Source organism: Anabas testudineus, chromosome 8 (assembly GCF_900324465.2).
Source record: "Anabas testudineus chromosome 8, fAnaTes1.2, whole genome shotgun sequence".
Taxonomy (NCBI): domain Eukaryota; kingdom Metazoa; phylum Chordata; class Actinopteri; order Anabantiformes; family Anabantidae; genus Anabas; species Anabas testudineus.
Genome location: NC_046617.1, coordinates 413,085 through 440,545, shown reverse-complemented (window position 1 = coordinate 440,545; position 27,461 = coordinate 413,085). Strand labels below are relative to the sequence as shown.

At 40.6% G+C, this 27,461-nt stretch overlaps 1 protein-coding gene across 3 annotated transcripts in view; it reads right to left on the bottom strand.

Annotated features, from left to right (window-relative positions):
• The window catches only part of rbfox1 (RNA binding fox-1 homolog 1), a 122,289-nt gene extending 105,345 nt beyond the window's left edge, over nt 1–16,944 (bottom strand). For all 3 annotated transcript variants that reach the window (XM_026362334.1, XM_026362490.1, XM_026362580.1), the window contains exon 1: nt 16,703–16,944. In XM_026362334.1, the coding sequence (XP_026218119.1) occupies nt 16,703–16,798 (96 nt within the window). In that variant the 5' untranslated portion in view covers nt 16,799–16,944. The remainder of the gene's footprint in view (nt 1–16,702) is intronic.
• Between the last annotated feature and the right edge of the window lie 10,517 nt (nt 16,945–27,461).

Below are 27,461 nucleotides of genomic sequence, written 5' to 3'. Positions count from 1 at the left end.
TCTAATACTATACAACTGTAGAATCAACTAAAATGCAATAGCAAGTTATTTAGCACAAATATTTCAGCACTGCAGCACAGCTTCTGTTCTTCCCTATGAACAAATACTAAATAAGAAAACATTGGTGGATATAATAAATTATGACACACATTTGGAAATGTAATCAGCTAATTTCATTTTACCACCCTTTTACACATTTAAGCCAAAGGTGTTGAATGTGGGATTATTAGACATAACCATATTAATAATATCTACTGTGACACTTTAAAGTGTTGTCAAAACTGGAGTTTGATCAAGTCAGCAATACAGTCATTGCTGTGACGTGGCTTTTCTGTTTTGTGCCCCCCACTCACTCTGAGTGACAGAAAAAACTTCTGCTTAGTTGATTCTGTGGAGGATGGGATGAATGCTGACTTTAAATGGCTTTATGCAATGTAATGCAACATTTTAGTGCATAGTTACACAACAGTAGCACACTTCATAAAGACAGAAGCAGAGAGCAAAAGGCCTGGAGGAAAACAAGAGAAGTCATGTGCACCGCAGCAAGATAACACACATAGCTCCACTCCAAACAGTAACCCAGGTCAGCACCATGGACAGAGGTTCATAGTCCGTTCTGACAGCTTTAGACAAGCAGTACAGTGTTGTACAGTGACTACATTTGTACATTACTGCTTGTAAAGGTTTTGCAGGAAATGATAAAAATAAATGACTACATTATGTTTTTGTTGTTGCTGAAGGAAGACTATATGGAGGTATGCGTGTGTGCAGTGCACTCATCTTAAAATAATGCTTTTTCTCTGTGGATCATCTAAGTGGGTCTCAGATTTGTACTGTGTCAGGTCAATATGTGAAACAGCTGTGTCAGATTAGTTTGAATAGCATTTTGTGAATACACATGTTAGAGCCACAAACACTGCCTTTTTTTGTGGCTGTAACAGATCCAATGTAAATGCTATGATGTGAAGTTTTGGAGAAAGAAGAAGGTAGTACGGAAATACATTAATTTCAGGGAAGAAGGAACTTCCAAGGAAGAAAAAAATGCTGAACTTTTCTAAAAGGATTTGGTGAGTCCAGTGGCCAAGTGTGAGACAACAGAAAATATAGCCCTGGTCAATACATGTCAGTGCAGTTGTTGACTAAAAAGAGACGTGGCATTCACAGTATGGTACATGACATTAGTACTGTCCTATCACTTAATATCAGAATGACTACAAAATAAGTAAAAGTTTCATTCACAAATACAGCCAAATAAAAATGAGCTGGTGGTAAAAGTTACCTAGGTGCAGACCTTTGGGATTTCAGTGGTAGAGAATAATATCAGCTCTGCAGATGCTGTCTTCCAGAATACTTACTCATCAGTGAGGCTGCAAGTACATTTGAAAGTAAGACTTTCAGCAAACATGCGCAATAGCAACAACTAGTAATATTAGGTAATAAGGGAGTACCAACACAACTCTTTCTTAGATTCCCATTACTCTTGACATACTCTACCATTCCTGTTGCATATATGTGTGTGTGTATGTGTGTGTGTGTGTGTGCGAGTGTGCGTGTGTGTGTGCACAAGTATCAGAGAGGGAGGGAGAAAGAGAGAAAGACAGTTTGATCAGCACATTAAAGGAAAGGCTAGAACCATATGTTAATTATGTAAATGATTGACTTTAATCAGGCTCAGCCATGTAGCAAGTTAGTGGGGAAGGAGAATATGTGGATCCAGCACAATCCCAATTAATATTCATCTGGAATACCCTCTGTGTGTGTGTATGTGTCTCTGTGTGTGTGTGTGTGTGTGTGTGTGTGTGTAGCTGTGGACAGAGTTAGGATGAATTAATGGTTTGATGAGGGATGAAAGAGCTGGAGTGGCTCACCTCTGCCCCCCATCTGTCTTCACCTCAGTCGCCTTTGAGCACACACAGGCATACACACACACACACACACACACACACACACACACACACACACACACACACACACACACACACACACACACACAGCATGGAGGCTGTCTGTGTCCAGTGAGAGGTGAATATTCTATATTTCAGCCAGACAAATGGGGTAAGTTGAATTTTAGCACATCTAAGGCCACATGAGGAGCTACTGGAGAAGCCACATGGAGGTGTTGGGCAATACTGCTGTGTGTACCAGCTGCTTCACACTGACAGTCCAAAACCATAAAGTGACACCAGAAACTATTTAGACCTCTTCATTTTTTGGTTGTATGTAAAGTTGACTTTCTCAATTTCTCCATGCAGATTAGAATACCCAGTGAATGGTTTGATGAATATGCGCATGGACCAACATGGACTAAGCCTACTTGCCCCAATGATGGGCACTTGTTGTATTGCCTCATACCGCCTTTGTCTGGGCCAAAAAGTGGCACTCACTCATGTAAATAACTACAGTCAACAACCAAAGTCAACTGCAATTTCTTTGTTTTCTGCATAAATTGATTATGAAATGTGATCCGATATTTACCAAAGTCACAAATATCAACAAACACAATATTTCTAAGCTGATCAAACACAAACAATAAACACCTTTCATGTCTTTGTTAAACACACCTATTAAATATACAAAGTGATGGTTTAAGTAAGTGAAAACAATGTTTCAATAACTGGTTGAATCATATTTGCTATCGATAACCTCAAGCAAGTGTCCTGTAGCTGTGGATTAGACCTTTACGTCCAGGAGGAATTTTGGACAGTTCTCACACAACTGCTTCAGTTCAGACATATTCTTGAGGTGTCTGGTAGGAAACAGATAGCATGAGGTCATTGCACAGCATCTCTTTAGGGTTACGGCCTGGGCTTTGACTGGGACCCTCCAGGGGTTCAGGCTTTGTCTCCAAAGCCACTCTGTACTCAATTTACTTGTTTATGGTCATTGTCCTGATTTATCACCCAACTACATGTAACATTAACAGGGTTCTGACTTGCACCAACAGTGTGGAACACATGGCAAAAAGTTGCTCAACAGAATTAAAAGAATGCACGAAAGCAATCACAACCCAAGGTTGAACAACTTCAAACAGTTCCCACCAAGGTATACAAGTGCTTAAAAAGGTCTTTGCAGTCATAAAGGTGCATAAATGGATGGATGCAAAGCAGACATACTGGACTATCAGCACAGTCAGTGAGTGTTGTATTTCAACTACAGTATAATGGGCGAAACTTGACTTTCAGAAATCTGCATTTTTGATAAGAAATAAATGTAAGTATATTTGATAAATTTGATTAGACCACAAAGACTACAATTTTAGAAATTTGATTAAACTGTTTTCAGAATGTTTATTATTGCCTTTATTTGTCTTTCTCATAAATGCAAAGTTAGGAAATGAACTGGACAATGATTGGATTGAAATGGCTTAGCTTTCAGGAAGTCATACATTTTTTCTCTCTTTGCATTTATTTTTCTTCAAATACCAATACATACCAGTCGACCACAGGGAGATCTCTGTGTCCAATTACGTGTGTGTAGCGTTGATAGACACCTACCTAAGCAATTTCATTGCTTATGTAGGCATGTAGCATTACATCTACATAAGCAATTTCATGGCATAATCACTGGCTGACACAAAAGTGTGTTTGTGTGATTGCAAGTCTGCCATGTGAGTAACAAAAGGCGTATGTCAGAAGGTGATGCATTATCAGAATGTAGCCACACATCTGAGGTCAGAATAAAGGCTAATGCAAAGTAATGGAAAGAAGAAGTAGAAGAAGAAGTAAAGTGTTGTGAGAAAGCTGCAGAGGATGTATGGGACATCATAATAACATCAAATTAGCATTCTGTCATATCTGCAGATTTAGAAGATATTGATAACTGCCTGCTGGTGCATTTGTTTGTCTTTATGTGGGTGTGTGTCTCATGTTTGTGTGTGTATAGAACACAGAAAGAATGTGGTCAGTCTGTGTTTAATACTTAAAAAATGACCATTACTGGCACCATGTCATTACAGTAAGGTTTTCAGAAAGGTAGATAGTGGAGTATCCTGCAAATGCATTTTAAAAAGCATGTTTTATAAAGAAACCCTCAACAGAACATGACAAACAAAATGATGGACCAAGGTGCTCAGTAACACTGCAACAGTCGTGACATCCAGTTACTAAAGGACACAGCCAAGTCATCTAACTTGGAGCAAAGCTGCAGCACCATACAAAAATTTGATAGTATCCATTGCCACATTGGTATTGATATCAATGCAGTATCATCCACCCCTACTCAGTGGGCAAAAAAAAAATCACCCTGTCATGATGTCTTCTACCAATAGACTTAGGCCATAGAAAAGGCCGCAGAGTTTGCTTCAGAGACAAGACCAAAAAGTCATTTGGTATAAATAACCTCTACTGCTATTTGTCAGGTCAGAAGGACACAAGAGGGGTGACTGTGGAACATCAGAAATATCATTAGATAGCTAACAAAACACGAACAATAACAAAACTCCCCAAAAAAGTGAGCTCTGTGTTACAGATAAAACAGTAATCAAATATGACTTGACTACACAAACAAAACCTTACAGCCACAAGCTCTATGTTACTTTCCACCTCTTCAGGAAAGTCCTTGTAGATAGTACTCTTGGTGTCTGCAAGTCCTCCTAATCATCAGCAACATCATAGTCATCAGAAACACTTACAGGGAAATCAGCATTATCATTATCATCTTAACATAAATATCATCATTAGCTGAACATGAACTATTTAATCATATTACTTGCCACTGACACAAGCATCACTAAAAGACATTAAAACAACAGAGGCAGAGAGAGAGAAACATGTCTATGCAGGTGACAGATAGAATGTTAACCAGTTTTTAGATCAATGTCGGTGAACACAACTCAACTGCACCATTTGTTCGGCCGTGAAAAATGTCAATACACTCAAGAGGACAAACAGCTACTGTCATATAACATTGAAATGACTATTTTCTGTCTTTAAGACCATTTTCAATTACTGCTTTAAGTGCTCTTCTTTTAAAGAATAACAAGTATCTAGTGTGATATGATATGACATGATCATAATCACTGATATGAGTTTCAACTCATATTACTGATTGAACTGGAATTCAATTGATAACATGCTTTAAAACTCTGACAATACCAAGAAATTATATTATACTGCATTGGTTATGTTTTCCTCTTCACAGGGAGGTGAAAAGGTCTGGTTGTATGGTAGTTTTAAAATGAATATCTATGATCACATTTAAGATATCTAAAAAAGAATCTGGACTAGTTCAAATTATTATGCAAATAGACAAAAAAAGGCAAGATATCTGTAATAGCATTCTGACATTTTAAGATATCTACTCTATTTTTTCTGTACTAGTCACAATTCCTTTGCAGGTATCAGAAATTATTTCATCAATGCTATTTGAACAATTTAGCATTTATTGGACCAAAAGAGTTCCCAGTTTAGATATTTTTAATATATATATCTGAATGGTCAAAACTGTAATTGAAGATATATGCAACTACATTTTGACTAGTCAGAATGCCTCATTGACTTGAATAGGAAAAATGATTGATATCTACAGTAAATAAAGTGAATTCCAGATATCTTTAATTACATTATGACTAGTCATAATTCCTCCTTCCTAATTATCATTAATTTGGCGCATAAAAAAATCTTTATTATCTTTATTGATGTCTCCAACTAAGCTACTACTAGTTACAATTCAATTGTAGATATCTTTTATTTGACTAGTGAAACATGCATTGTAGATATCTTTAATGTATTCTGACCAGTCAGAAATACATTGCAAATATCTAATAAATACTAAAACTGCATACTGATGTCTGTGATATCATTATAGATATTTAAAATGATGTAATTTTTAGTATTGAAGAAAAGTTCTGACTAGTCAAAATATAATTACAGATATCTTTAACTAAAATCTTCCAGTGCTATAAAGATTATAATATCCTTTCTGTTATTGGTGGCTTTAATCTGTAAAATCTACAGGAATGGATGATTTTTGCTGATGGCAACTTACCACTGGTTGAGAAAACACAATGTATACTGTAGGTGGCCCCACCTCATGGTTTAATCATGTAAGACCTGAAACTTTATGCATAATTAAGAAGCTGGGTGGGTCTGGGTGTGAAAAAAGAGAGAATGGCGTATTCCTTTTTTTTTTTTTTTTTTTTTTTTTGTATTAGTGGAGTTCTAAGAAATCATAAAAAAAATGTACCTTCTCTTTCCATCTTCTCCAGTGATGAGGGCAAAAATGGTATTTAAAATGTAATTTTTTATTTTAGATTACGATTCAATCTGGGATCTGCTGGTGGAAATTAAATTAGCCAATTATGAGTCACATATGAAACTGCAGCTTCACTTCTTAAAAATGACTGAATTTCCTCTATGGCAATCAGGAAGAATGAAAGAGAGAGCAGGTATTTAGTTGTAGCTCTGGGACTTCACTCTTACCATATTGCCTGTTGTGCGGATGCAATGCTACTACCTACACCATGCATACCATAACCTTCCTCATCACTACACATGCCAAAGAAAGAAACTCGCAAAATAAGTGAATGAACAAAACAGTAGACTTTCACTTAGTGTGTGTGTGTGTGTGTGTATTTCTTCAGCCTGTAAGGCACACTGTGACCCAGATAGCATAAAGGATTTCACGCATTTGGGATCCCTCTAAATTAAAGACACTCACTTCTCTTTCTTCTCTCTCTCTCTCTTCTCTGTCATGAGGACAGCAGGGTGAGGGATTGTGAGTGGAGGATTGAAATGGTGCCATGGACAGAGGAGAGAATACATCTCTCCTACTCACACCTCCTCCTCCTCCTCCTCCTCCTTTTCCATCCCTTCTTCTTACTAAATCATCAAAAGGAGTTAAAATGCCAACAGACATAATGAGGTTGGGAGTGTACTGCTCCCCCGACTCCCCTTTCCTTCATCTCTACCCGACTCCATCACTTTGCTCTTTCTATTTTTTCTTTTTTTTTTATGTTTTTTCTCTAAATAGCAGGTGTAGCATATTATTTTCAACAAATCTCATGAGCAGGTGAAAACTGAAAGTGAATATACAAGTATTACATGTGCATGGAAAAAACTCACATATCTTATTCTTATGTGCCACATAGCTCCATCATTGTCTAAAAACTATTAGTACTCTAGATTTAGTATTGCAGTTGCGCAAAGTCCTAAAATTCACTGGAAAAAACAGACATCTAGTTTAGCTGAGACATTTGGTGTTGGATCCTACTGAAGATTTCCTGGTTAGTCTCTACTCTTGAGCTGAGTGATGGCATCACTGTGACCTACAGTGTAGACCAGGAGGAAAGAATGGTTATTTAAACTAATAAGGGTGGCAGTAGCTCAGGTGGTTGCGCAGTCATCAACGAACTCCAGGGTTAGTGGTTCTATTCCAGGTCCTCCTGGCTACATTTCGAGGTGTCCTTGGAAAAGATGCCGAAACCCTGTAGTAGCGCCAATATGTACTGTCTGGCAGCTGTCTAACCACAATTTTCCCAAAGAGGATCAATAAAGTATTCATTATTATTAAATACTGAGACAAAATCAGTTTTATCTGGCTGAACTGACACACACGCACAATTGTATTGCTAACAACATCAATCAGCAAGCCCTTTAAGAATCCCAAATTGTGTTAATTTTTGAAGTGGTAGAAATAAATGCTATTTAAACAGCAGGCACAAAAAATATTATTGAGAAAGTTGAATGCCAAGGTTACAGAGAGATATGAGTGTTTTGACTTTCAGATTATTTAATGACATTGCTTACACTTGTAGCAAAGGTAAATGTTCTGCACTTACATAGTGCTTTTCTACCTAGCTGGTACTCAAAGCACTTTACACTGCATCTCATTCACCCATTCACCCCCGGGGGCAACTTAGGGTTCAGCATCTTCCCCAAGCATGTGACTTTGGCATGTGATGTGGCAGCTGGGAATCAAACCACCAATCCTATGATTAGCAGGCAACTGCTCTACCTATTGAGCCACAGCCACCCATTGGTAGTGGAAGAGCTCTGGTTTAAAGAAACATTAACTGACTGCTGGAGAGTGAAGTGCCAGAACATCAGGAAGGAGATGCAGGAAAACTTTGACGATATGGCTTCATAAACCAATGTCCATACCAGTGGTTGCAGTACCATTGGCTCTGATGTTAATCAGACAGGGAAACAATCCACTGGTGATCAGAGTGGAGGCAACAGCAAGTTGATAAATTACATCTCATAATCCAGAATTGAGATGGAATCTGCTACAACATTACTCTTTCTACAGCTCACAGGGAAGCTGCATTTGTGTCTGTGTGGAAAGGTCTGCTCAGTATATTCCTGTGCTTCCTTCCAGTTATTCTCCAATGACAGGTCCAGACGAGTTAAGAAAAAAATGAATCAGGAATCTAGAAATCTATAGCTTTTTAGAGCTTTAAGCAAACATACTGAAAGGCTGAATTTAGATCAAAGAATGAGAACTGCCCATGTTCATGTGGCTGCTGTGCAGAGAATAAGTCTGTGTAGCATCAGAACAAATTGCTTGCAGTAGTATTGTGTATTAAAACCTAAACAGATCTCATTTGGTCTTGGTTGGACAGCAATGTTAATGTTTAAAATAAGAAAGGGTTATGATGTAACTTTGTGATTGCTTAGTCAGAATATCAGTAATTAAGTCAGTGTAGTATTCAAACTTGGTAGTGTATTTCTTCACTGTGTACAGTACCTATTGAAAGTATTTACCCCCTTGAATGTGTTTCCAAGTCCGGTCTGGATATTTGGAGGCCGGTCTTTGTGTTTTAAATGTGAATACTTTCAATAGACACTGTTGAAAGTATCGAGATCAGCAATATAGTGTATGTGGTCCAGTGCAGTGAAGAATGCTCTGAGATGTACACTGGAGAAACTAAACAGCCGCTACACAGGAGGATGGCACAGCACAAAAGGAGTAACACCTCAGGACCTGAATCAGCTGTGTACCCTATACTTTAGACTTAATTTTGTGGAGCATTGTGCTATGATCCATAAGTGTGTTTGTCAGAGTGAAGAATTCCCACATTTCGTTGTGGATGCGTGAATTGTTAAGGCATAATTATATGCTACAATTAATATACGTTTATCACTAGGTGATCAGCTTGTAGCTAGGAATTAAAGGTCTAAAATAAATGTAGAGGATCAAAAGGAACATTTCCATCTGAATTGTAGAGGAACAGTAAAAATAAAGTACCTGAAAATTAGACTCAAATACAGTACTTTAGTTACCACATACACACACTCACACACACACAAACACACACACACACACACATAAACACACAGGGTGTGTGAGAGCTGAGCTGATCCTCAGTCCAAACCAGCTGACTAAAACCAAACCTGACAAACAAACCTGGCAGCCATCAAACGGTGGTGCAGGAAAAAGGATAATAAGGATAAATGACTACACAACAGCAATATACCAAATGTCTAATTAAAAAAAAATGTAATTGGTTGTGTTGATAGCAGCATCCAAAAGGAAACAAACACCATGTATGTCCTAGCAACACCGTGACCTCCTCAGTTTCCACCGCTCTCAGCCAGCATTTTTGTAAAAACGGATGAAAATGTGTTTTTGAATGGTGATGACTGGACTTGGTTGCCTTTGGCCAACTTCCCTATTCTCCTTCCTTTTTAATCCGCTTTCTTCATCCTTTCATCGCTCTCTCTCTTCCCCCACTCTCTCGCTTTCCATCTTCCCCTCCATTCATCCGTGCAGTGCTGGCGTGTCATTACATGAACACAACCACGGAATGTGTGAGTCTCTGTGTGTGAGACAGTCAGTCAGACAGAGAGATGAAATGGGCATGTGCACCGAACAGCAAATGACACAGTCCCACAGGACAGGACATATACACTCATTCAGCCATATCAGTGACACAAACGCACAAGCTACACATTTTGATTGGGAGGATGTCTAATTGAATATCATACAGTGGCAACATGCAATCCCAGATTTTCCTATTGAAACAACAGATTATAATTTAGCTTCATCTACAAAAATAATGATTTTTCTTGAAGGAAGATTTGAAACACTAAACCTACCAATGTGCAAAATGTGCCTGCTTTAGAGCAACCCTGTCTACTGACAATATGTTCCTAAGGATAAGTGACTACACAACGGCACTTTTCCAAATGTCTAACCTGCAACCATGGTGATGTTTTTGTAGTGAATGTAATAATATTATAATTATGTTGTGATCCATGTTTTTTGTTTTTTTTTTTTATAAATGAAGTGCTACATTGATCAACAGGAAGTGAGTTGTATCAAGGTGGTTGGAGGGGATGTAGGACCTATAATGTGCTCGACTGACAGACCACAGAGTCCCATGTAGGACTGGGTTTAGGCAAAAATAGCATTGGTTCGAGTTAGAGATAGATGGTGTTTTTGTTTAGATTTAATTCAGACGCTGCAAAGTCACTGTCAAAGGTTTCTCTGTTAAGTCAGCCCACAATCTTTCCCTGAGCATGACCCAGTGCTGTGAGTCCTTCAGAGACATTTTTGTCATTGTTTTGTAGTTGCATAGAAATATGATTTTTTTAGGAAATCAGGTTGATAAAGAGTGGAGACTCAAGCCAAACCTGACTGGACCTTTCCATTCATGCACGTTCCTGTCAGAAAAATCATGTTTTATACACTTTGAACCAAAAAAAAGAACACGCATAAAAATGATACAATATGCCTCTAATGTATAGATCAAGTTTGCCCACCATGCTCTTAGGTTTGGGTCAGTTTGGACAGAATTGTGCAGCCCAAATCCACTAACAATTGGTAATGCAACTTAACAGCAACAAATTCAATCTTGGGAGAGTATGCTGGAAAGATGGGAGACAAAACAGAGGACTCTGACATGAGAGATTCAAGTCTGTTCAGTCAGCGTTGTAACAGACCATTGTAATTTCAAGCCCACACTCTTTTCTATAAATCCAACTGACTTTTTTTAGTTTTTGTACCTAAAGCTGAGCATGTTACAGCCACTGAATGGGTTGGCAACATCTAAAGTGATTTCATGGAATAATAATGTTTAAAAGTGAAAACATTAATATCATAAAATAAAAAGTGTATGTTGAGTACACACTTGAGTGCTGTCTTAACCCCACCCCTGGATCACAAATGATAAAAATAAATTGTATGTTACAGAGATAGCTCTAGAAACCCTTCAAAAGTACACAGAATTTCACTTGAAAAGAAGCCAGTTAATACATTCCCATAGCAAGACTCTCTTTCTATTGTTTTCAGGTATTATTTACTTTTTAAATCAAGGCTGAAACACATAAATATGGGATAAGGAAAAGGTTAGAACAGCCTCCCTTGAGTATACTGTATGTATTCTATACTGTGTTGTTGTTTTTTTGGCAGTAGACTGATAAATTGTTGGAATTCAGCTAAAGAGTAGGATTCTTACAACTACAGCTGAAAAGTGTACAGAGCCTCAAACAGACACTATAGTCTTGTCTCTTACACAGCACTCTCACTCTGCCTTTCAACAAGTCTGATAATAGTACTTTTAATCTACTCTTTGAACAATACCTGTTCTTAACAAGGGCTTGCTTTCTGTTAGAACACAGCTCTGTGAAACACATAAACAGCTCATTTGCAGTGACTGTGTTCATTGGTTGTTTCTGAATAGCCTGGCATGCTGCATTGACTTGCTTATGGATATGAGTAAGACTAAGTGGGAAACTATATTTTACAGATTATCATGTGGAGTTTTTTGTGTCATGTGTCATTAATGCATGCTTCTTCACTACCACACTGTCCCCAGCACTTCAAGTAGTTATCATTATAAAATTACATTAAATGAGAACTCAAAACTTATTAAAGCATATGTCACTTAGGTCAAAAGGGTGAGTCTCACTCAAAATCTTTTATTATATATCTGCACAGTGCTGTTAACAGCACCTCTTTACAATAATAAATTCTAGGGCATATTTGTACTACATTTACATTTAGTCATTTGGCAGACGCTTTTATCTAAAGTGACTTACAAGGTCAGGCAGGGTAAGCGTAAGGAGGAAAAGCCTAAGGACCCCTACTGGAGGTAGGCCACAACTGGAACCCCAGTCTCCCACATGGAAGGCAGTGATTTTACCAGTACACTAACCAGCTGCTGTAAGTTCCACAATGTATCTTTAAGCTTACAGTTTTGACAGTGTTAATGTCTGTACAGGCTTTCTGGTTGGGAATTTGTGTAGAAGTGAATAGAAAATATTTAATTTTAATTTAGACCCCCCCCCACCCAAAACAAAAACAAACAAACAAACAGGGGGGTGACAAACAATTGTTTGTTTGTTTTTAAAAGCACATTTAATCATTGACAATATAATATAATTTTAACAGGCCTTCAGTTTAGGTTGGTCTTGATTTGTTTGTGGTGACTACCATTTCTCTGTAGCTTTGCCATTATTTCAGTAGTAAAATGCTTCCATTCATCCATTTGTGTGAATCATCTCACGGTGTAGTGTGTAACAACTACATGAGTGTTCAGTTACTCTAACAACACTAAGATTTCAGGGAAGTCACACTTCTTCTCACTGGGTGTTACAGCCTTTTCTCAGCTTTTGTCTGAGCGTCTACACCCGGGATTGATTTTTACCTACAACATTCACACACACACACACACACATACACACACACACACACACATGCAGGAGAATATGGTGTGTGGTATGATTAAAGATTGACTGCACTGACTTTGTGTACATAACAAAACCAGTATTTATAAGTGTCTGTGATTAACTATTGCGCTCGTTGAAAAGAAAAAAAACGTGTAACGCATGTGTTCAAATAAATCGACAAACCATTGAAGGGTGAATCAAAATTCATGTTAGTAATACACACCGTTGTCTGAGGATATATATTCACACACACACTAAATCCCTCCGGGCCCTCAGATATATTCAAAATGTCTTACACGGCTCGACTATATATAGCTTCAAAGACCCAGATTCTTTGTGTAGGCAAAGCACACACACACACTCACACACTCACACACACACACTGCTCTGGCATAACATGCCAACACATTAGCTGGAACACTGCAATCAGAAACAAAAGCTTTCTCCTTTACACACACACACAACACTCGCTCACAGCATGTAGCAAGGGATGAAAGAAGTCGTTCAAGGAATAAAACTAATGGAGGGAAGGTGCTTAATGAGAAATTGTCAGATTGCAGAGGCCATTTTCTATACTTGTCATTTAGCTCCTTCATCCCGAAGCACTGTTCAAATATTCCTTTGCTTCAGTAACACTTTGATTCCTTCTTACTCGCTCCCTTGCATTTTCTATCTCTCTAGCTCTGTTTTCCAGATGAGACGGCAGAAGGCCCACAATGCTGATGTGCTTGAAACTGGGTCATCAAAACACATGGTGTGCTCACCAAATGCACAGTTCTGACTGCAAACACTCACAGCAATACAGTAGCAAATGTGACATTTACAGCAGGTTATAAAACCTAGTTTTACATTGTTTGTCTGTGAGGAAGGTCTTGTCTTTGAAATATCTATTATCCATAACTTTGGGAGACATCTCATAATAACTTCAGGGATTCTTGCATGTTCTTAGTTGTTTGCATGCGACTGAGGACAGTGTAGCTGGTTTCTGTAACTTATGATCCAGCCTTTTCCATCCAGTGCCTTGTTTTGTCTGTTCCCTATTTGACACTCCATCTATAATCATAATATTGGATTATAATACTGGAGAAATTCAGATGTTATGTATTCAGTGTAAGCAATTCAGTTGCAAATTATCTGTTTACACCAGTCAATACAAACAAGATGGCTTATCAGGCACCAGGGTTTCATAAGGCAAGTATGTTACATTATGACACAGAAAACAAACTGAAGTCCTCTGTTTTATCCTGACATCTATCCTGACATTCTCCCTGCATGGACTGGACTAATTGGTTGGTAGTGCCCTACTGAACTGAAAATATGGGCACAGTAATGACGATAACTGACCACTGAACAGTAGGATTTCAGTCAAATGGCTGATATTATGATCCAGTTGTGTCGGCCCTGCCACTCAGAGATAACCAAAAATGAAACCTAAATTGGTCACTAAGATGTTAGTCAGTTGGTAACTGACTGGCATTTATTGATGTACTACTTAGTTGATGAAGTCACTAGATGCCTTATGCACACACCTGTAAACTAGTTATTGGCTAGAAAGAGTCATAGAGGAAACTCACCAACAGCAAAACTTTCAATCAACAACTTTAAGACATGATGTCATCTCTATCCGACCTGACCATCAGAGAGCACAGCTGTCACTCAGAAATCGCATGTACTATATCAGTCGTCATAAACTACAGGTAGTGTACAAGGACTAAACAACTGTGGTAACATTAGAATGGAGAATAGGAGTCTGAGGTTAGTGTATGTAGTAATATCAGCATGAATATATTTTTTTGCATGAACATATTCAGAAGATGAATGAGAAAATGCTGAGAAACTGAATGGGCTATACTGTATATAAAAATCTTTGATTTCATCAGTCCACTCCCTCCAGCCTCTCAGGCTCGGCCTTTTCAACTGGCACTCCCTCTCTCCTGAACTCTCTACTACCCGAGAGTCAAACCGCTTCAATGTTCAAAAGATTTTTCAAAATACAGCTATTGTGATGTTTTTCTAAAATACAACAACAATAATGATAATTGGTATTATCTCTGTTCACATTTTTTTATCTACTTATGAAATCTATGTTGTGATTTTATATTTCTACTCATTCTATGTTATTTATTATTATTTATTTTTATTTTAACTGCATTAACCTTTTTTAACAGTTTATTGGCTAATTCCTGATTTATACATAATTGTGCTCATCTGCTGCTCCAGGTCATTGCATGCAAAAACTTCATGTTGTGCTGGTGTTTTCAGTGGGACAGAGTCTGTGATAACAGTCTGAGGCTATATGAAACACACAATCATTGATGTGTAACAGAGTAGCGCCATCTACTGGGACTCATCAAGGCTGGTGATTGATCTGTGGGTTGTGTAATGACCAACAAGATAAGGCTTGAGTAGAGCAGGGGCAGCAGCCTGCAGGATGTAAACACTGCTCCTCATCATGTTAGTTGTACATTCATACACACGCTCAAACTATAATTATTTAATGAAAAAAATGTCTTAAAAAATACTTTTATACTTCATTATATTCGAGCCTTTAAGTCCCATCATGTGCTGACTACAGCAGGCACAGCCAGCACAATGAAAAGATTCTCAGTTTGGAAGCAGTTCACAAAATTCAAATGATTTAGTTGTTTAGTTCACATGAAAGGCTGTCAAGGTATTTTACTCCACTAATGTGAAAACAGGATGAGTTTGGAATAATACTACAGTATTAGTTCCAAGAGTAAAAATTATGACAATACATGTATAGTTAAATTAAGCATATTGGAAAACCTGAATGGCCTGTATGGAAGATTGTTTTTGCCAATAATAAAATGGTGTCATGTAATCAGATTGAAAATGATTTTACATTTGTGTACACATGATTTTTATTTTTATACTTGGACAGTAGTGGGGAAAATTTGGGTGAGTAATTTTTAGTGCTGTGCTTGTATTGACCTTTTTGTTTTCTACAAATGGTCATACAGTGTAAAACCTGAGTAGAAAATGAAATTGCAGCCTGACATCTGCATTTGAGTTAGAAATGCTCTGATTTCTAGTGGAATTCAATCCAAGTAATTATCTGGCCTTTTTTGAGAAATCTATCCAACGATCATAAAATGATCATGATTGTAATTTTCATTACTCAAAACAGCACAATTATAATTAACATGCTAAATATCTGCCCTTATGGACATAAAAACTACATTTATACATTGCTAAACATGAAAGTTGAAAATAACTGAAAAAAAATAATTTTAACACTAGTAGCCACAAAGTACCACATATCAACATTAAGATTAACAGCACCCAACACTACAATACCAACCATGAGACTGGCATCAGCTGACAAATCAAGTAGATGTGGAAATAAATGATTTGATGTTGTCTCATGTTTTAAATTCTCTGTACTGTAAACGCAACAAGGCAGGTGAGATTGAGGATCAGCTAAGGAAAAACACAACAAAATTCTCAACTTCAACATTTCAATCCCATGAAAACATCACAGATTAGAAGTCAAATGTGAACAATATATTACTAATTCGTCATTTAATAAAAAAACTCACAGAATTTGGTTTATTATTGTTACTAACTCACGCAAATTGTGCGGTATCCATGGATAAGCAGACTATGCGAAAAATATACATAATATAATCTGATGATGTTAAACTAATTTCATTATACATTACCAAACACAATGCTAGAATAACCTGGCACTGTTAACACACTGCTAAAGTTTGTATTTTCATTGGATTTGAACAAACTAGAGCAGCACGTTGGACCTGGTCGATGGCCTTTCCAGCAAACAGATGTAAACATCACTGATCCCTTCCTGGAAGTCCACTTCCACTGGGCTCATGTTTAAATAATGACCCCAGGACCAAGTGTATGCAAAACATGCAGGACCGATGCCTCTCAAACTGGCATAAACTGGCACTATTCATAAACAAATGCTACATATCCACACACTCTTCTTTTGCACTGTAAACACGAGCGCAGTTATTCTGTTCTACTCGTCTTTCGATGTCCACCAGCAGCAGCAGCACATATTGTATACAAGATGGAAATACGTGTACAAAAAAATCACACAAACTCACCTGCTGTAAATACATGAACGTGAGGGCTGCGCAGGACAGCTGAGGACAGGCGTCCACGTTGGGTAACGCCACACATGTTCCTCCAGGATGCTGCATGTTCCCTCCTCTGGCTGACAACACAAACCTCCTCAATCCCCGACAATACAAAACCCTGATCTGACTGGTGAGGTAGAACGAGCGGCAGGATGAGTAGAAAGAGAGAGAGAGAAAGAAAGAAAAAGAATGATTGGTAGAGAGTGAGCAGAGAGATGAAGCTTCAAAGGAAGCAGCAGCCGGTCCTGTACGATGGAGACACGAGTGTCTTCAGTTTTCAGCTCGCAAGAAGGTGGGATGAGCACTGGCTGAGAGAGAGAGAGAGAAAGAGAGAGAGAGAGAGGGAGAGAGAGAGAGGGAGAAAGAGAGAGAGAGAAAGAGTCCTGCTGCAGTGTGTGAGTCAGTGTGTTTGTGTGTGTGTAGGCAAGCCAGCAGTGAGTGTGACTGCGATCACTGGAGCGTGAGGGAGGCAGAAAATTGTCTCTGTATGTGAGTGTGTGTTTCTAATGCGGTGCGTGTGCATGTGTGTCAGAGACAGAGAGTGTCCAGCTGTGTGTATGTGCATGTCTTGTTTCCTGCTGAAAATGCTGACCCTCACTCCAACCCCCCCCCCCCACCCCAACCAACACCACCACCCACCCCCTCCCTCATTGTCTTGATGAATTGAAGTTCTCTGACATGTGTTACTGGAGGCGATCGCAGATGCTGACTGCAGCAACAATGCCAATGTCCCTCTCTCTGTGTATTTCACAGGGTTGATAATTTTACACCAATCAGGTAAGAAACGATTTAGGTAAAATGTTGGAGCACTGTTGTTGTCAAGGTCAGTCAGAGAACAGACATGCACTTCTAAATCATAAAAAAAAAAAAAAAAACTAAAAACTTAACAATCATCTAACAAAGACTTAATTTCTCTATTAAAAAAACCATACTCACACTATGATACATATAAAAGCTAATATTTGAAAGCTAACAGGATGAGCTTATATATTAGCTGTCCCTGTAAACTAAACAGCTTTGGATTTTTGATTTACACTAATTATATTAGTCATTATGACACACAGTGAAAAACAAGCTTTATTTTGCAACTCGGGTTTAACCGTTTAGTTTACACATCGAGTTTTGCTAATGGTACTCTGGACACAATGTTACTTTATTGGCGTAAAGCCCACAGTTGAGTAAAAGTGAGTGATAGATCATGTTACAGCAAGAATTCAGATTTCTGGGATATTGTATCAAATTAGGGGCATCTGGGAGTTTAGGGTTTTAATATGCAGTAAACTCCACTGAGACAGAGGTGGGGTGTCTCCAACAGGCTGGCAGCTTGCTGGTGATGTCGTGCATCTGGAGGACGACTGATGTTACAGGATTTTGCTGAATGTGCCTAATGGAGATGTAACATAACATGCACCATCTTGAGTTGTGTCTTCAGTTTCAGTTTTAGAACTGTTAAAATCCTATTAGGTATACTCAACAAAATCCTGTAACATCAAAACAACATAAAAAAACATTTACATATAAGTTGAACATAGTATGTAACTGCAATGTAGCAGCAGATGTATTTAATTAAGGCATACTGGTGAGATTTTCTTAACCTTCTAGTAATAATTCCTCTTTTTATTACACTGGGCCTGCTTGATTTAACTAAATTGTTTGCAGTTTAAACACTAGTTTCTGGTAAAAGCCAACATCTTTCATATGCCACACCTTTGGTTTTTGTAATTTGTAAGCCCATACCTAGATTAACACTAACATCATGAGGATTAATTTTGTCAGTCTTGACAAAGCTCCTCCAGGGCCACAGATGACATTATACAACCATTTTCACAGGCTGAGTAGGACTCACCATGACCTTTATGTGTAAAATCAATTTAGCGCCACATTAAATGTTAAATTGGGAAATTCCACCCACCACAAACCTGGTCATTTACACGTAGCAATTATGCTGCTCTAAATTGTGTGATGAGAGATGTGATGTGAGACTTCTTAGTCTATTCTGAACAACAAATGGCAGGCTGTCTAGTTTTTTATACACCGTCATCAGAGCAGCATCAGGGACAATTGGAAAATAGCACTCTTTGAAATTGTGACTTTAATATAAATATCAAAATAACTGTAGTGCAAACTCACTCATCAAAGTGAAACCCTTGATTTCTCAGAAACGAATTGTAAGTTGCAAAGCACTTTAATAAATTTCACAAAGCAATCCTTGTTGATTTAAAGTTCTGAGTTCATTTTGTAAAGCCTGAGGTGTGGCATGATGGCCTGCACTGTCCATCAGGAAAAGGGCTAGTTGTTGTGTCCAGACCTTTGAATTTAAAGGACAGTTTGACATCTGTCGGGAGAAACCAAGAGTTGCACCTTTAACTCTGTGGTGCATGGACCACTGCTTAACCAGCTACAGCTTCCCATATGGCCTGTAATGTAGTCTATGTGTTGTTTGTCCCAACATGTTATGACACAAGTAGGAGAGAGAGTTGAATCAAGTAGTATTGATTATGTCACAAAACCCCAAAGAAGAGTGACATTTGAGGTGAATCTAGGACTGTTCACATTATTGTATCTTTATTTTAGTAAAGGTTCCCTACGTCTAATTGTGTTTCATATGCCTAATATTGTGCTAAGGTCAGCTTGAAACTATATTACAAAGGGAGTGTCAAACACCTTCCACCGTCTCATGTCACTCTGGATGCTAGAGGTAGTGGAGCAGTTCAAGAAGATATTAGCAGAAATAGACATGGTACTAGTCCCTCAACATATGCAGTGCACCTTTGCAGTCAGACATGAACAACTAGTGAATTCAGCTCCACCCATTGCTGAGCTAAAAGAGCAACTTTAGTATGAAAGAAGGCAAGAGATACTAAAACAGAACAAGGGTTCATAGAAAGGACATGGGTAGGAGATGGGTTCTGGGTCACAAGGTTGTAACAAATAATACACACAGAAAATTAATTGTCTCAACAGTCAACCTATGTGTAGAGAAATTTATGTTTTCCTTGTAGTACACATATTTTCATTATTGTGGTGTTTTCTCCATGCCGGCATGTATGTATTAAATTGAGATGGTTCATCACAATGAGTCCTCCTTCGAAGTCTGATAAGATTTTACAATATTTAGAAGAAGAGGAAACATTTCTATGACACCCCCCTATGCACATATCACCATATGTGATGGACGCACTTGCTGCCACACAAGTGAACTGTGGGTAACTTCAGGTATTGGTTTAGATTTACATACTTTAACCACCATCTTCAGTTTATACATTTAGAAAGATTAAGTTTATACACATAGAAGATAAATAAAGACAACAGTCAAAGTTTATTTAATATATTTTATTTTGTTTTGTTGCCAGTACATTAGTTTCTATTTGTAGCGCACACATTTAGTTATCTTCTGTACTGTCATCCTAAATTTAACAATTCTTGCATGTGTTAATTTATATTATTTTGAGTTACCAGTGCAGAGGTTTCAGGGGTTGCCGAGGATTGCTGCTGCTGCTGCTGACCTACAGACCTGTTTTATCCAGGAAGATGGCTCATTGGACTGTACCATAGCCTACCACCTGGGAGGGGGGGATTAGGTTGGCATGTTGTGTACTATGTTAATCTATGTCAATATTAGTCCTTTGTTGAGGGAGTTGCTTTGGATTAATTGTTTAAATATTTACAACTGAACACTGACTGTTATGTTTAGTGGGTTTTGGGGTTTTGTTAGTACTATTTGTTTGTAGTTGCCCCCAGTGTGTCAAATGGTCTGATCAGCCATTATATATGTTCCCTCCTGTGTCCCTTTAGGTAGGTCAGTTGATTTTTGTTAGTTGGTTTATTCAGTTGAAGTTATGTTTATCTAGTCTACTTTGTTAAGTGTGGTTTCTTTTGTTGACCTCTTTTATGGGCTCTAATAGTTGTTAAATATTTTGTGTAACTTTCCTTTCTTATTTTTGAAAAAATAAACCCTTTTTTTGATAATCCACCTGTGTTTCCTCTTGCCTGGCTGCTTGGTCCCTTACACTATACTTAAGCAGGATTCATCAGAATTCATCCAAAACTTGCAAGGTGCTTTTTTATATTTTTAGGTTGGAGTTTTGCAAACACCAACAACTCTAAATGAATAGGCATGTCATTTTTTTTTTTTATTTTAATCTTGTATTAAAATTGATTATACTTGGATCCAAGATGGCGGCGCGGCAGTAGCTCGCAGCGGCCTCTCCGGAGACCAACAATGGTGCTTTTCGTGGTTTTCCGCGTTTTTAGCACGACCACACACAATAATGAACACCAACAACAGTTGTGTTCGGGTTTACGATCGCCAGACGCTGCTTCGACTCAGGTATAATGCACCGACCAAGCTGCATGATGATCTGCAGGACGACCTCCGCGACCTCGGGTTACGACCTCGGCCACGAACACCAGGCCCCCAGTCTCCGGCCTTGCCTGAGGCCGGTGGCCGGGCGAAGGCACATCGGAAGCGGTGCTCGAGGAAGCGGAAACGCGGCAAACGGGCGGGTGTCCGGGCTAGGCTAAGTGCTAACCCTAGCCGGCCGGCTTTACCGTCCATGTTTTTATCTAATGTCTGCTCCCTGGACAATAAACTGGACTACATCCGACTACAGCGAACTACGCGGCGTGAGTACAGAGACTGCTGCGTCCTTGTCTTCACAGAGACGTGGCTCAGCGACAGAGTCCCGGACGCCGCCATCAAGCTACACGGCCTAACCGCGTTTCGAGCCGACAGAAACCCAGCTCTGTGCGGTAAGAGTCGCGGCGGTGGTGTGTGTGTTTTTATTAACATGGACTGGTGTAAGGACTCTGTGCTGGTTTCCAGCTACTGTTCACCACTTGTGGAGTTTGTGACTGTTCGGTGCAGACCTTTTTATTTACCGAGGGAATTCACCACTGTTTTCATCTTTGGAGTTTACATCCCTCCTGGCGTTAATGCCAGAGAGGCGTTGGGTGAACTACATGGAGCTATCAGCGACGTGCAGAACGCCCAACCTGACGGCCTGGTCATCATTGCCGGAGATTTCAACCATGTAAATCTCAAGTTAGTGCTCCCTAAACTCCATCAGCATGTGGACTTTGCTACGAGGGGGGAGAACGCGCTGGATCGTGTTTACACTAACATCCCCGGCGCGTACCGAGCGGAGCCCCGCCCCCACCTCGGATACTCAGACCACATCTCTGTTATGCTAATTCCAGCATACAGACCACTTGTCCGACGCTCCCAACCGGTTCTGAAGCAGGTAAAGACCTGGCCAGCAGGAGCCATCTCTGCTCTTCAGGACTGCTTTGAGTGCACCGACTGGGACATGTTCAGGGAGGCTGCAACCACCGGTGATTCCGTCAACTTGGAGGAGTACACATCATCAGTGACCAGCTACATCAGCAAGTGTGTTGATGATGTGACCATCTCCAAGACCGTCACTACACGCTCCAACCAGAAACCGTGGATGACTGCTAGGGTGCGTGCGCTGCTGAAGTCGAGGGACTCCGCCTTCAGAGCAGGAGACATGACGGCCTTAAGAACAGCAAGGGCTGAACTGTCCCGAGCCATCAGAGAGGCGAAGCGCGCGCACGCCAGGAGGATCCACGGCCACTTTGAGGACAGCGGAGACAGCCGGCGCATGTGGCAGGGCATCCAGGCGATCACTAACTACAAGACAACTCCACCCGTCTGTGTTAGCGATGCCTCCCTCCCAGATGTGCTGAACGACTTCTACGCCCGATTTGAGGTACAGGTAAAGAATAACACGGTAGCTAGGAAATCCACCCTTCCCCAAATGATCAGGTGCTCTGTCTCTCCACAGCCGACGTGAGGAAGACTCTACGCAGAATCAACCCACGGAAGGCTGCTGGTCCTGACAACGTTCCTGGCAGGGTCCTCAGGGAATGCGCAGATCAGCTCGTGGATGTCTTCACTGACATCTTCAACATCTCCCTGAGCAGCGCCGTTGTTCCTACATGCCTCAAGTCAACGACCATCGTGCCGGTGCCGAAGACGTCTACTGTCTCCTGCCTCAACGACTACCGCCCTGTTGCACTCACACCCATCATCATGAAGTGCTTCGAGAGGCTGGTCATGAGGCACATCAAGTCCCAGCTTCCACCCTCACTGGACCCGCTGCAGTTTGCGTATCGTCCAAACCGTTCCACGGACGATGCCATCACCACTACTCTCCACCTGGCTCTCAGCCATCTGGACAACAAAGACTCATATGTTCGAATGCTGTTCATAGACTTCAGCTCAGCATTCAACACCATCATTCCCCAGCAGCTGATTGGGAAGCTGAGCCGACTGGGTCTGACCACCTCCCTCTGCAACTGGATCCTGGACTTCCTGACTGGGAGACCCCAGTCAGTCCGGATCGGGAACAGCATCTCCAGCACCACCATGCTGAGCACTGGGGCCCCACAGGGCTGTGTGCTCAGTCCACTGCTGTTCACTTTGCTGACTCACGACTGTGTAGCGATGCACAGCTCGAATCAGATCATCAAGTTCGCTGATGACACGACTGTGGTGGGTCTCATCAGCAAGAACGACGAGTCAGCGTACAGAGAGGAGGTACATCAGCTCTCAGCCTGGTGCAAGGCCAACAACCTGTCTCTGAACGTTGGGAAAACTAAAGAGATGGTTGTTGACTTTAGAAGAGCAAAGAGTGACCACTCTCCACTGAACATCGATGGAGCGTCAGTGGAGATCGTCAAGAGCACCAAATTTCTTGGTGTCCATCTGGAGGAGAACCTCACCTGGTCACTCAACACCCGCTCCATCAGCAAAAAGGCCCAGCAGCGTCTCTACTTCCTGAGGAAGCTGAGGAAAGCCCATCTGCCGCCCCCCATTTTGACTACATTTTACAGGGGAACCATTGAGAGCATCCTGAGCGGCTGCATCACTGCCTGGTTTGGGAACTGCACCGTTTCGGATCGCAAGGCCCTACAACGGATAGTGAGGACAGCTGAAAAGATCATTGGAGTCTCTCTCCCCTCCATCACGGACATTTACACCACACGCTGCATCCGCAAGGCTACCTGCATTGTGGACGACCCCACCCACCCCTCACACCCAATCTTCACACTTCTGCCATCAGGGAAGAGGTTCCGGAGCATTCGGGCCCTCACAACCAGACTTTTGAACAGTTTCTTCCCCCAAGCCATCAGGCTCCTCAACACACACACAACAAACTGAACTGAGCACACACACTCGCTAGATTCGACATGTTTCCATCCTTCAGTTGTAAATTGTATTCATTTCCGCTACTGGTCGCTGCTGTTTTGTGTTTTGTGTTCTGTTTTTGCACTGTCTTCTGACGTCTGTCTGCACTTTTTCTTTGTGTTCTTGCACTGTTTGCACTAGGTTGCACAGGATGCACTTTATGTGTTTTGCTAGGACAACTTAGCAGTCCTCAGCCCCATGTTTGTCTTGTTGCCGTTTTATGTAGCACCATGGTTCTGGAGAAACGTTGTCTCATTTCACTATGTACTGCTTCAGCTATATGTGGTTGGAATGACAATAAAGCTTCTTGACTTGACTTGACTTGACTTGACCAGTTGTTTAATTGGGGTTCAAGCTAGACAATATTTCAGATATTGCTTTAAAAGGTTTCATGTATAAAATGGCTAAAACAAAGTATCGTAGAATCTCACTTTTCTTTATATGAAATCTATGTTATATGATTATATGACAGGGTTAAATAAGAGTAGTCTGCAGTGCAAATACTCATACTTTTGTTTTTGTTTGTGTATTGTTTTGTTATGTGCTTTTTATAGGTTTGATGATTTGTGCATATAGTCCTTTTTTTAGGATGGTTGGCGCTACCGCACCTCCAGTCTTCAGGTGGTTCGACGTCAAGGTTGTCATTGCCGTGCCTCCAGTCTCCAGGTGGTCCGACACCAAGGTCATCGCTGGCCCCTGAGACCAGCGTTCCCAATCTGGCCTCCGCTCTTCAGTTGCTGCCACAGGGCCGTCTACCCAGGATTCTACTGTTTGTTTGTTGCCACAGGTTACAACAGTCAACAATTAGTAGGAGGTGGCCAAAAGACATCACTACTCTCTCACACTGCTCTGACACATTATTTTTTTTGTCCACTCTTCTTCCAGTCTCTTACAAAGTTCTAACTGTAGTGGGTATTTTTGGCCACTCCACTGTCCCATCCTGCACAAAGTCTTCTACCAGAGTCCCCGTGCCTAAGAAGCTCAACATTACCGGCCTCAATGACTACTGGGCAGTTGCTCTCACCCCATTGGTGATACAGTGTTTTGAAAAATCGGTACAAGGTCATATTATGTCCCACCAACATTCGGCCCACACCAGTCTGCATTCAGGGCAATGCTACTCCACAATGGAAGCCATAGCCACAATTCCAGGTGGTGCAGTCCCACTTGGAACACCCAGAGAACTATGCAAGGCTGTGCTTTGTTGATTGTAGGTTCGCATTCATTACCATCCTTCTTCACAAACTAGTGGATAAGCTGGTAAACCTGGGACTTCTGTACTCCAATTGCATGTGGATTATGAGCTTCCTGCCTGGAGGCAGCGCACATCCACTGACCTTAGCATCAGCGCTGGCTCTCCACAGGGCTGTGTGCTGTCTGCTTGACACCCTATACACCCACGACTGTACCCCACACCACAATAATGGGGCTTATCTCTCGGGGGAATAAGACCACCTACAGGGATGAGGTGGAGATGCTGACAGGGTGGAAAGAAAAATCGGCTCCTTAACAGTAGGACTACTGACTTTTCTGGTCATACCCGGCAGTGGGCAGTGGTCAAATGACAACCTGGCCCCCTGTGGACAGCTGCCTTTGTTATGTAAAGACGGTCGTTACTGGCACACGTCGGGGTGGGGGCATATTGGGGGGAGGGTTGTTGCTGACACACCACAAGAGGAACTGAGGCCGGCTGAAGCTCCGCCTCATCAAGCCATCTTATGGAGACATCCACACACATGTTGTTTTTTTTTCCAAAGCGGGATGACAAGTCGTCTTTGGTGCTTTATCCGTTCATCACATAACAAATACATAGAACTAACGAACGCATCCACTAAGTGTGACACGGAGTGGGCCTGGACACCGTAGCACGCCGTCGAGGCAGTTCTCCAAAGCGGGACGACAAGTTGTCTTTGCCGCTAAACTGGCTCTGGGTCCTGTCCTGGCTCTGGAGTCCTGACTTCGAGCCCCCACAGGTACATGTGGGGGCTGGGGGCGCGGGGCATGGAAGGCCCGCCCACTTTCATTGCACAGGAAAAAAGGCAATGAAGGAGCAAGAGCTTTGAAATCAACCCCCCACACTGCCTAGTCCTGGAAAAAGAGCCATGTGCCAGGTGAAGCACTGCTGCACTGTGAACCGCACGACCAAGCGATGTGCTGGTTGCTATAGGTTCACATGTGGACAGTGTATCAAGCATAAGCCCTGGATGTGTGACTGCCATTGTGATTTTTTATTTGTTACTTTCTTTTTTGCACATTTGTGATAGGGCGTGGTTTTTGAAAAAATATTAGAGTGAGAAATTCACATATACAACTCTACCTCTGGTATCACACCCACTTGTTGAACTATTTCTAACAAGAACACCTCCTTATTACTCCTTACTTACTGTGTTGTTTGATCTAGATTATCGTATTTTTCCAATGTAACACTATAACAGTAGCTACCTGCATAACACTACAGGTTCTGTTCTTAGCTTCGTTAAAACATTAGTCTCCAGCTGATTAGTGTAGTGGTAACAGCGGGTTAGGGTTAGGGTTAGCGGGCCTCCGTTCCTCTTGTGGTGAGTCAGCGACAACCCTCTTTATACTGCTGCCACCAGGCAGACGGTTCAGAGTAATCAAAACAAGGACTACTTCAAAAATAGTTTCTATCCAACAGCAGTTACTACTGTACACTCAACGCTGCCAAATTATAATATGGTTATGTGTAGCGGTAGTGCTCCTACATACTATTTATTGCTGCAGGTCTATGAGTATGTATGGTGTCTGATTGTTTTATTTACTAAGTTATGCTTTTATATAGGTTTTTACTGACTGGATGACATTTTATTTTTTGTTTTCTATCTATCAGTCTCATGCCATTACGTAAATTAGTCATGAAATTTAAGTGCATTGTTGAATATCATGCCTCTCCCCTGACTGGGGTACACAGCAAGTCATCTGCACACCAAAGTACCACTGGTCTTGCACAGTGACACTGACCATTGAAAAGGAAAATACAATCCTATATCCTATTTCCAAAGATCAAGGTAAATCAGCGCATTAACACTACAGCAGTGAGTATGGGTGAGGGAAAAAAGAGACATAAAGGCAAATCTGAGTACATTATGGGATAAAGCAGAACACTGCAACTGCATAACTTCAGGCTAGGATCTGCCTTTTATCAATTTGTTCAACTAAAGACACGCTACCATTTTTATAGTCTTTGCTTTTTCTCTTCCACCTCCATCCTTTGCACATCTTTATTTTACACACACCAAGCATCACACTACTCGCTAATTCTGTCTTACAATGACAATTTACAGATTTGAACAAAAACACAAATTACAATAAATTCTCAAATAATACCATGCCATTCAAACCCACAGTCTAATTGCTCACACGGTTAATCCAGCACTTTAATTTCATTTTCACATCTCCACAACACACTTCTATTTGGTTTCTCTTTGCACCACAAATATTTTTTTAATTTACCCATGAAATTGCTTTTACTGTACTGTAGTGTTATTTCGGTCG